General features: G+C 63.7%; 2 protein-coding genes across 2 annotated transcripts; both read right to left on the bottom strand.

Moving 5' to 3' along the window:
• Nucleotides 1–1,756: 1,756 nt before the first annotated feature.
• Nucleotides 1,757–3,482, bottom strand: LOC103763520 (myeloid-associated differentiation marker homolog). The gene has a single exon (XM_008930295.3). The coding sequence runs from the start codon at nt 3,149–3,151 to the stop codon at nt 1,922–1,924; it is 1,230 nt and encodes a 409-aa protein (XP_008928543.3). The 5' UTR covers nt 3,152–3,482; the 3' UTR covers nt 1,757–1,921.
• Nucleotides 3,483–3,597: 115 nt separating this feature from the next.
• Nucleotides 3,598–9,470, bottom strand: SEPTIN12 (septin 12). Its single transcript, XM_025894534.1, has 10 exons — nt 9,367–9,470; nt 6,249–6,437; nt 5,581–5,709; nt 5,351–5,432; nt 5,121–5,258; nt 4,765–4,882; nt 4,595–4,690; nt 4,384–4,480; nt 4,093–4,144; nt 3,598–3,990 (listed from the first exon to the last, which is right to left on the bottom strand). Exons 2-10 carry the CDS (start codon nt 6,406–6,408, stop codon nt 3,846–3,848), a joined length of 1,017 nt encoding a protein of 338 aa, XP_025750319.1. The 5' UTR covers nt 6,409–6,437; nt 9,367–9,470; the 3' UTR covers nt 3,598–3,845.
• Nucleotides 9,471–10,877: the final 1,407 nt, after the last annotated feature.

Below are 10,877 nucleotides of genomic sequence, written 5' to 3'. Positions count from 1 at the left end.
CCGCAGTGACAGCAGCACCAGCACTGGCACTGCACTGGCAATGGCACCGCACCGGCACCGCGGCCCCATGGCACGGCACCGAGAGGCCCTCTGGCACGGCATGGCACAGCACCGGGGCTCCCGTGGCACAGCACAGACCGGCACTGGGGCACGCCTGGCAAGGCACAGCACAGCACTGCACCAGGGCTTCCTGCACCCACCAAGTCTCAGGTCCTCCCAGAGACCCTCAGCACCCACTCTGTGCCACAGCTGGGAGGTGCCCTGGGGTCCCATCAAGGCACTGAGCCCCGACGGGGCTCCTGGGCTGGACTCCCACTGGGAACTCCTCCAGCCACTCACCTGCACCCCACTGCCAGCCCAGCCCCTGCCCCCTCAGCCCCCTCACACCCCACGTGCCAGCACTGCCTGTGTGCCACCCCCAGCCAAACGTGTTACTGGCACAGCTCATCACCAGCCACACCACTGCTTCCCCCTGCTTCCCAGCTTCCCCGTGCTTCCCAGCCTCCTTCCTCTGGGAATTTCCATCATCTTGGGCATCATCAATATCCACACTCAGGTGCTGCACCAGGCTGTGCCTCTCCACTGCCATTTTCCTGTTATTTCCCCCCAAAATTCTGCCGTTCCCTCTAGCCCCGCTGCCTGGGGTGCAGGGGAGCAGCCCATCGTGCCATAGTGATGGCCACTGTGGGGACATGGACCGGGCAATGGGGACACCCACCAGGCCACTCTGCATTGCTGTCTCTGAAGGTGCTGTGACCCCACAGTGCAGTGGCCCTGGCAAAGAGCATAGAGGTCCCACCTGCCCAGGCACCAGGGCACCCATGGACTCTTTCATGGTGGCTGGTTTTTGCCATCTCCTGATGGTGGGGACCCTACTCTGTGTCACCCTGAGAGCCCCAAGGCAGGAGTGATAGACCCTGACATGGCTCTGGTAGTCCTGAGGCAGCAGTGATGGCCCCGGGCTGTGGCCAGGGCAAGCAGTGGCATAAGGAACAGCGTGGGGACAGTGGCCCCAAAACCTTCCGGGGTGCCCCATGGGCACCCATCCCACATCCGGGAGCACGGTGCCAGGAACTCTGCCTGCGGGCACGCCTTCCCCTGCCTCCACTGCACTGTTGCCTCTTCTCAGCCTGCAGTGCCACCATCCCCCTGGTGACATGTGTCAGTACCACCAGCTCTGATGGCACTGGGTGACAGCCACCCCTCTGCCCCATTTTCCCCCAGGGAGGGGGAGTTTACCCCCAAAGGGTAAACAGCAGGCACAGGGCTCCTGCCCACGCGGCTGGGACCAAACCCAGCAGGGCTCCAGCTGGGGTGACTGTGGCGGTGACAAGGACCCCGTAGTGCTGGTGACAAGAACCTGGCAGGCTCTCAGAACCCCCCCAGCAGCCACATTCCTCCTGAACCTGTTTGACAGGGCCCCGTGCAGGTGCCAAGGAAAAGGCATCCGGGTTGGGCTTTTCCTGGTCATGCCCTGCTTCACTCAGGTGCCAAGTCAACAAGGAGGAGAAGGAGTATTTGCTGAAGCCTGGTGCCCTCCCATACTTCTGCTGCTGTCCCCCAGAGTCACCCGTGGCCCCAAATGCTGCTGGTGCCCCACAGTTTCTCATCCCCCTGGGAGGATCCTGAAGAAAATTGAGAAGGGGAAGAAAGAGGAGGCAGAAACAAGTGAAAAATTACCCAATTTAATCCCAAAGCCCCCCCAAGCTCCAGAGTTTCAGAAGTCCCCTGTGGCCCCCCCAGCCCCCTACCTGTGCAGCCCATGGGGCCCCCGGCTGAGCACACCCTGGGAGTGCCTCACAGCTCTGCTTTGGTGCAGGGAGAAGGAGCTTTCCAAGGCATCCAGCCTCTTCCTCTGCTCCACTGGCATCCCCACGCTGGGACTCAGCCCTCAACCCAGTCCTCACCCCACCCAGAGCGCTTAGGAAGGTGTCCTGATGAAGACCATCCTGCTGGAGTAGACCAGGTCCACCAAGTAGGCGATGAGGTTGAAGATGGTGAGGAAGGTGACCCCCAGGTGCTTGTCCCACGGGCAGCCCCTGCCACAGTCACTGGGACGGCCCTTCCCCTTGAAGCTGTAGAGGGGCCAGAGGACGGTGGCAGTGATGTACATCAGCAGGGCCAGGAAGCTGTACCCCACCAGCACCTTGTCCAGCGGGCAGGGGATGTAGGCGAGGCACCGGCCGATGGTGAAGATGATGATGAGGAGGGTGAAGATGAAGCAGATGGAGTAGACAGCCACACACCACATCAGGCCGGGTTCCTTATTGTATTCATCCAGCAAGGAGAAGATAAGACAAGACACGTAGGCTTCGAAGACCTTGAGGAGCCCAGGCACAGTGGAGAGGAAGCTGCTGATGTCCCCGGGCTTGGCACGGGTCAGTCCCACCTCGACGGCGTAGGCGAGGAAGCAGAGGAAGGAGGTGGTGGTGGCCACGGCCTGCCGGGCACACTTGCTGCTGCTGCAGGGGCTGCTGATGAAGGTGGCAGGGAAGACCACCGAGGTGGTGAAGACCATCAGCACCGCCAGCATGGAGAAAGCCGAGGTGAAATCATCCCAGGAGAGTGGCAGCATGGGGTAGAGCTCCAGCAGCTCCAGCAGCAGCACCAGCAGCGTCACGATGAAGCAGAAGCACCAGGTGAACATGCACCACGTCCCAAAGGGACCCCCGAAGCTCCCCGTGGAGGCCACCAGGCTGAAGGTGAGGCAGGACAGCACGACGGCGCAGAGCCGGGCGATGCCCACCCAGGAGGTGAGGGCGAGCAGGTTCACCCTCGCCATGGTCCCGCCGGCGCTCCCGGCCACGCCGCACGCCCCAGAACCGGTGCTGCCGGCAGCCGCTCTTATCTGGGCGCTGGGGCCGAGGGGTGGGGCACAGGGCAGGGAGCTGCCAGCCCCTCCAAGCCACTTGTGCTGAGGACCCCCAGCTGCTGCCACCAGCACCGCGCACGGCCGGCCCGGTGGCTGCTGGGGGCTGGCGGCCACGCCGGCGGGTGGATCATTAACGCGGGGCCGGGCAAAGGGTGCCGGTGCTGGCGGTGATGCCGAGCCCCACGGCGGGGCTGGGGCAGGCAGGAAACACCCTGTGCCACCGTCCTGGCACCGTGCCCCAGCCCTGCCCACAGCAGGAGGCACAAAGGGGCCTTTCATGCACCCCAGGAGTACTGGGGGGACCACCTGGACACCCCATCCCCACAGAGTGCCAGGGTTGGATGCCAGCGGGGCAGCACCCACTGGGCCCACCTGAAGGGGTTGGGGGCTGAACCCTCTGGCGGGGGGGGCCACAGCTGGGTGTAGCCCCCTCACACCCTTGCAGGCGACACCTCCACACCCCTCTGACACTTCCACACACCTCTGGCACCTCCACACCCCTCCTGGCACCTCCACAACCTGATAAGTGGCTCAAAGTCCACCTGTGCCAGCTGCTATCACAGGGCAGGACGGGTGAGGTGACCATGGGGAGGGCACCCGCACCCTGCCCACCCCGGCACACCCCACGGGCAGCACCCCCACCTGCCCAGGGTGCCTGGGGGAGTCTCATCCCGGAGCAGCACAGGAGAGTGGTGGCACATCAGAAGTGCAGAGTGCAGCAGCAGGAGGTTGATGGCAAAGGCTGAAGGCTCCAGCCTGACCTTTAATGTCACACGGGGTCCATGGGGTCTGTGCCCATGGCAGAGCTTGGGGACGAGGGACCCACATCGGGGCAGCTGGGCACTGTCAGGGGTCACCTCACCCCAAATTAACATGGGCTCCTCACCCCAGGCAGGGTCTGGGCACAGCCATGGTGGGCAGGAGTGGGCACTGCTGCGGGGTCCAGTGGTGGCTCTGGGGGGCATGAGGTGGCTCAGAGGTGGCTGCCACCCTCACCTTTGCCAGGCAGCCCGTTGAGGGGGCTCAGCACTGGCCGGTTGCTCTCGTTCAGCCGCCGCACGCGGTAGCTCTCGTAGTGGACGTTGTGGGTGATGTCCTTCAGGTCCTGCAGGTGTGACCTGCTCAGGGTGGCAAGGGGAGGAAGGGCATCATGTCACTGTCCAGTCTGCCCTGCTGTCACATCAGGAACTCCAGCATCCCCTACCCGGTCCCCCACTCACCGGATCAGCAGGTCCCGCAGCAGGGGGAACTCGCAGTGTGCTGGGTTCTCCACTGCAAAGCAAGGCAGAGGGGCAGCAGGTGGGTAGTGGGCGGGCAGGAGGGCATGGTGGTGGGCAGATGCCCAGGGAGCACATCCCAACATGCTCCAGGTACCACTGGAGCACCAGCATGGCTCCATGACACATCTCAGCACACACCCAGGCAGGGACACACCCCTGGGTGCTGCTCCCTGCAGCCCCACGGGCCCCCCACGCCTGGGGAGGGCTGGAGGTGCAAAGGGCTCCGCTCACCTTCGATGATGCCCCACTTGGTCTTGCGGCCCAGCACTCGCTTGCCATTCACCTGGTGCTCCTGGTCCGCCCCCACCACGGCAAAGGGGATCTTCTCCTGCCAGTGCAGAGTGCTGTGCTCACCCCGGGTGCTCTGGGCTGCCCCAGAGGGTCTCTTGCCCACCCTTCTCCCCAGGGTTGGCACCCCCAATCCCAGCATCCTGGCACTCACCCGAATCCTGTCATTCAGTGCCCTGTCTTCAGGATCCTGGTCAAAGTCCTCCTGTGGGTACACGCTGATGGCGTGGGTCTTCAGGTCCTCCTGGATCTGTGGGATACAGGACTTGAGCTGGGCTGGGGATACAGGGGGCACCCTAGGAGTGCCCCAGGACCTGTCCTCACCCGCTGCTTGAACTCTGCCCGTTCCTCCAGGGTGAGTGTGTCAGCTTTGGCGATCACTGGCACCACGTTGACAATCTTGCTGAGCCGCCGCATGAACTCCAGATCCAGTGGGCGCAGCCTGCCAAGGACCAACACCATCACCCTCACGTGACCCCACCACTGTCACCATGGGGTGACCCCAACACCATCACCCTCACGTGACCCCACCACTGTCACCATGGGGTGGAATCACCACCATTGCCCCGGGGTGACCCCCCATCATCACCCCAGGGTGACACAACCATCCCAGGATGACCTCACCACCATTACCTCAGAGTGACCCCATCACCCCATAGGTGCTGCAAGTGAGGACTCACCAGTGACCTGTGGGGGGGACAAAGTAGACACATCCATGGACTCGAGTGTCTGGGATCTTCCTCTTACGGGTGATGAGGATCTCCTCCCGTAGGTACCTCTCGTACTGCTCGTTGATGTACTTGATGATGGGGTCCCAGCTGAGGACGAGTTGGGGGACAGCATCTGAGCTCAACCCCCACCCCAAACAGTCATGCACCAAGCTGGGCTGCTGCATCCCACTGTGTCCTACCAGTTCTCATTGTTGATCTGGTCTCCAAACCCCGGCGTGTCCGTCACTGTCAGCTTCATCTTCACCCCCTTCTCCTCGATGACTGGGGCAGAGAGGTGGGTCAGGGGGGATGAAGCATTTGGGAGAAGGAGGGGACTGGGGGAGGGCGGTCAGAGGCTGCCCTCACACCTCCCCCTGGTCCTCTGTTTCTCAGGTGTTGGTGGGACATGTCCCCATGGTGATAACCTTACCATGGGTGATAGACTGGAGCTGCACTGTCTTGGGAATACGTTCCTCCTGCTCAGGCTGCGAGGATTTGCGGCTCACCTTGGACTTGAAGAGGGTGTTCACCATCGTCGACTTGCCCAGCCCACTCTGCCCTGAGGGGACACCGGCAGCTCTGGTTTGTCCCCCAGGGTGGTAACACCTCAGTATCCATTAGAGAGTATTCCAGAGGTTGGGCTAGTTCAATCTACCTCCCAAATAAATTTATTCCCCAAGGCCATAATACTTCATTATCCATTGGGAAGCATTCCGGAGGTTGGGATAGCCCATCTTATTCCCCCAAGTAAATTTATTCCCCAAGGCAATAACCCCTTGGTAGACATCTGGGAACATCCCAGAGGTTGGAATAGTCTGGTTTATCTCCCATATAAATTTATTCCCAAGGTTATAACACCTTGGTATCCATTTGGGAGAATCCCAGAGGTTGGGATGAGCTCACCTATCAGCATCACTATGTTATGCTGATATGGGATGTTGGGGTATGGGATGTTACTCCAATTCTTTGCTACTTAAATAATTTTAAATCCCTTAGATTTCCTTAAAACCCCTTAAAAGCATAATTTCCCCTGGCATAGCAGAATCAGAGCCAGGATTCCCACTCCAACCAGGAGCAAACCCTGGACCCAATGCTCACCCACAACCATGATGTTGAACTCAAAGCCCGTCTTCATGGTTTTGATTTTCATCTGGTCGAGCACAGCTTCAATTCCCACATATCCAAAGAGCTGGCAGCCCACCGGGCCAGGCGCTACGGTGACGGGCACCTCCTCTTCCGGCACGGCCGGCGGCTCCATGCTGCTCTCCTCGGGCTCCAGGCTGCTCCCTGCACGGGTGGGCAAAGGCAGGTGAGCCCGGAGCCCCTGGTGCCCACCCCTCCGCCGGCACCGTTGCCGGAGCAGCAGCCACGCCGGCGGGCACACAGCCCCGGCACATTCCTGGCAGCCGGTGAGGCTCAGCCTGGCAACACGAGCACGCCACCCCCGGCACACTGAGGGTGCTAAGGAGGTGCCAGGGGCATCTTCGAGGTGGCTCTGCCACTGGATGCCAGTTGCTCTGCGATGTGGCATCGGGCAGCATGGTCATGGCCAGCTTCCTTTGCCCGGCCTGTGCCGCCGCCCATGCCAAGGCCACCTCCTGAAGCACCGCTCCGGCCCCGGCACAGCCAGAGGACTCCCGGCCTGGGGCAGGAAGAGCCATCCCACACTGTACCCAGGCATCGGTCACTGCTGGGCAAGGGGCACTGGGGGTGTCGGAGAGCGCAGCGCAGGCACCGGCACAACCTGAGCCCTGGGACACGGGGTTTGTCCGGGGGACCGTGCCCAGAGCATGCCCCAGCCTGGGGGCCACCGGAGCCCTGTGCCCGCTGCAGCCCTTTGTGCGGCAGCTTTGGGGGCCTCCAATCCCTTTCTGCCTCCTCCTCCTCCTCCTCCTCCTCCTGCTTCCCAGCACGGCCATTGTTCAGGTCCTACCTCGGCGCCGCGGTGCCCTCGCTCAGCTCCTCGCTGCGGTCGGGGGGGCTCCCCCGGGTGCCATCAGCATCCCCAGCCCCAGCAGCGCCGCAGCCCGGCCCCCTTCCCTCCGCCAGCTCCCGGCTGGCACCAAACCGGCTCCGGCTCGGCTGCCGCTCCCACGCATGACCAGCATGGCAATATCCCGCCTCCCGCAGCCCCCTCCCCGCCACAGCCAAGCCCCTGTGCCCAGTTTGCCGGCTGACTGCTGAGTGCGGAAGGCACCGACCCCGCTGTGCCCACCCGACTGTGCCCACCTCAGCCTCCAGCCAGGCCAGCGTGGATGCAGACCACCCCCACAGCACAGGGACACCCCTACTCCCCGCCACAGCACCCATCGCCCTCGTGGGTAGTTGCAGTGGCACCGAAGGGGAGTGTTTGACTGTGGGTACCATCCCCGCTGGCACCCACGCACTCCCTGGCACCAGGGACCACCCCAGTAGCACCCGTGCCCAGCCCTGGCACAGCAGGGTGGGATGAGGGGTGGTGGCCGTGCCACCCCCCCACTGCCGCAGTGCCCCACGGCGCCTGCGTCCCCCCACACCACAGCCTCCCCCATATGTGCCAGCCAGCTCTTGGCACCAGCGAGGCCGGAGTGGCAGCTTGTGATGGCCCAGGCTGCCAGGTGTCCTGCCGAGGCCGTGTCTGTGTGCCACACAGCCAGGGGACCAGGGACATGTGGGCAGGGGCCAACCTGAGCCAATCTGGGGTACCAGACGATGGAGCTGAACACACCCATTGCCATGGCAACAGCTGGTGGGGGGGGCACCCAGCACCCTGTGCCCACTGGGTGGGCACCTTGCCAGGGCAATGGCAGGGTGGGGGACAGCAGTGTCACACGTGCCAGCTGCCCCATGCCCCCGTGGGTCGGGGTATTCCTCGGAAGTGGCGAAACAGCCATAGATTTCCTGGTGACAGCAGTGACACCCAGATGGGGGTGCTGATAGCAGGCAGGGTGCCCACTCTTGTGGGGATCCACCCATCCAGCACTGCCCCTCCTGATGGGCTGCTCCACAGGCAGGCAGGGAGGTGGGATGGGATGTCCCCATCAGGAAGGGGACCCTGACAACCACTGGGAGAGATGCTCATCCGGACAGACCATTGCTCCTGGGGGACACTGGCCCCCCTGCACACCCACCCTGGCCCCACTTCCTGGTCCTTGCCAGCCCTGGAAGTTGCCAGGACAGATCCAGAACCAAGTGATGCAGCCACTGCCTGGAGCTATCCCAGATGGCTGGACACTGCAGGCAGGGAGCAGGCAGGATTTAGTGCTTGCACCCCTCAACTCCCCAGGGTGGTCCCCAGAGTGCAGCACCCATGCAGGGGCTCAGCCATCTCCCTGTGCTGTGCCAGTGGCAGCACCAAGGAGACAACCACAGCTGGAGGACACGTCTGGTGGAGCTGAGGGGTGACACTGGATGCTGCAGCCACAAATGCCTCCCCCACAGGGTCAGAGCCCCCACTGCCCCAGCCCTTGGTGCCAAAAAGCCCTACTGGCAATGGCCAGCAGCCGGGTGGCCACGTGGAAGCTCTTCGGCATCCCCACGGAGCTCTGGGGCAAATGGCTCCTGCAGCCAGACCTGTTCCAGGGCTCATCACAGATGCTCTTATTTTCCAGGCAGGGACAAGTAATCCCAGGTCCGTGGTCTCCTCCATGCATTTAATTACTGATGCGGGGTTAATTGGCCAGTTCCCAGGGAAGCTTGTAATAAGGCTCCAAGGGTGGAGGGTGCTGGGAGAGGATGAGCCAGGAGAGGAGCTCCCGCTGTGCTGCTCCCACTCCCACGGTTTGCCACCACATCGAATTGGGCATGGGATGGGGAGAGAGTGGCTTTGGATCCGGCGCAAGGGAGCTCACCCCTCTGGCAGAGGGATGGAGGATTTTGAGGATGCACCCACCACACCAGCCACACCACAGCTCTACCCGCCCAGCCCAACATGACCCAGAAATGCTGGTGCCTGTCCCAGTGCCAAACACGTCCCAAGGGGACAGTGGTGACAATCCCCACGTACAGTCAGACCCAGAGCCAGCCCGGCTGTCTGGCCAGTGCAGGAGAGAGCCATGGGATGGGGCCGGGGGTAGCTGGGGACCGTCACTGAGCAGAAGCAGAAGTGAACCATCGAGCGAAACCCTGAGCCTGCAGCACCGCTGGGGACTGGGGACCAGGGACAGTCACCCAGCCCCGGTGACAGCACCCCCCTGCCCGCACACCGCCCTTCCCGGTGCCACCACACCATCCCTACCTGGGCGAGCCGGCCGGAGCCGGGGTTGTTGCTGCCGGGAGCTGGTCACTGGGGCCAAATGGCTCCTGGGGTGCAAGGCGGAGGACGGCTGCGGCCCACGGCTCCTCCTCCGCTCCTCCTCCTCCTCCTCCTCCTCCTCCTCGCCCCAGGCCCTGCGTGGGCGACCCGGCGTGGAAGTGAAACACGGCGGCCGCCGGCTCACTTGGAGCTTCCTCCCACGGGGTGTGGGACCGACCCAGAGTGCCACAACACCCCAAGGCCACCCAGGGGTGTCAGCGGCTGGGGGCCGGGGTGGCCTCCCGGGAGAGGAAACAGATCGTTCCCACCTCTTCCTGGCAGAGAAACCGCTGTGCCTGAGTGGCATCTGCCAGTCCCCTGCCGGTTCCGGGCCATCTGCAGGGCAGCCGGTGCCCACACGCTGCCCGCTGGCTCGTGTCCCACCCCGTAGCCTGGGCACGCCACGCTCGACTGCCTGCCATCAACACAGCTCCATCCTGAGCACTGTATGTGTCCCCATCACCTTGGGTAGGTCCTGAGCACAGGTGTCACCATAACCCTGGGTCAGTCTGGAGCACCATGTTCCCATTTCCCCATCACCCTGGCTTGATCTTGAGCACCGTGTACCTGTCACAGCCCTGAGCACTGTCCCCATCTCCTCCTTAGCCCAGGTTGGCACTGAGCACTGTCCCTGTCACCCTGCCTCAGGACCAACCACTGTCCCTGTGTGTCCCCATGCCCCTGACTCAGCCCTGAGCACCATATCCCTGTCCCCATCACCCATCTCAGCCCCGAGCGCTGCCCCCAGTGTCCCTATGACCCTGGCTCAGCCTCAAGCTCTGTTCCCCCGTGTCCTCATGACCCCGGCTAGTCCAGAGCACCGTCCCTCCTCCCGGCCGGGTGCCGCGGGGCAGCCGGGTTGGCTGGGCAGCGCACGGGCATTGCTGGGGGATGATTCACCGCAGCCCGGAGCAGATGTATGGATGCCTTTGCCGCGTTAGTACTTAGGGCCCGGCGACGGCGGCCCCGCGACAGCCCAGCGAGACGGGCAAGGAGCCCCAAGCACCCGAACGGGGAGCCCCGGCGGCAGAGGCTGTCTCCCGGCCACCCCGGCGCCCTCCTGGAGAAGCCGCCGGGAAGTGGAACACGGGGAATCCCTCACCCCATGCCTGGGGACGGGCATGGGCTTGGCAGAGCCCACCCCGGCACGGCAGCGCCGGGGAGCCCGGCATCGTTCCCCGTGGCACTCGGTGTGCGCCGAGCACGCCCCGGCGCACCTTGGCCCCCCGCCACCGCCTGCGCCCCACGGGAAGGGAGGAACAGGATCCGTTCCCGTGCCAAGGCGAGGAGGGAAGATTGGGGAAGAAAGCGCTGGACGCGGGACAAGATCCCGGCGATAGGCGGCACGCGCGGGGCCCGGCGCGATGGGGCACATGTGTCCCGACCTGTCTCCCCGTGCCGGGAAAAACAATTAGCGCCGGGGCGGCGTGGGAAGCTCGCCAGGCACCCCGGGG

Source organism: Manacus vitellinus, unplaced genomic scaffold, assembly GCF_001715985.3.
Source record: "Manacus vitellinus isolate BGI_N305 unplaced genomic scaffold, ASM171598v3 scaffold_12_pilon, whole genome shotgun sequence".
In the NCBI taxonomy this organism is placed as follows: domain Eukaryota; kingdom Metazoa; phylum Chordata; class Aves; order Passeriformes; family Pipridae; genus Manacus; species Manacus vitellinus.
The sequence above is the reverse complement of the archived record's forward strand: the minus strand, read 5'-3'. Positions and strand labels throughout refer to the sequence as shown.

Coding starts and splice junctions, on each gene's coding strand:
- SEPTIN12 (XM_025894534.1), bottom strand. CDS start 6,408: ATGGAGCCGCCGGCCGTGCCGGAAGAGGAGGTGCCCGTCACCGTAGCG. Junction 5,710..6,248: donor GTTCAACATCATGGTTGTGG/GTGAGCATTGGG, acceptor GTGTCCCCTCAG/GGCAGAGTGGGCTGGGCAAG. Junction 3,991..4,092: donor CTGCGGGACCTGCTGATCCG/GTGAGTGGGGGA, acceptor CACCCTGAGCAG/GTCACACCTGCAGGACCTGA.
- LOC103763520 (XM_008930295.3), bottom strand. CDS start 3,151: ATGAAAGGCCCCTTTGTGCCTCCTGCTGTGGGCAGGGCTGGGGCACGG.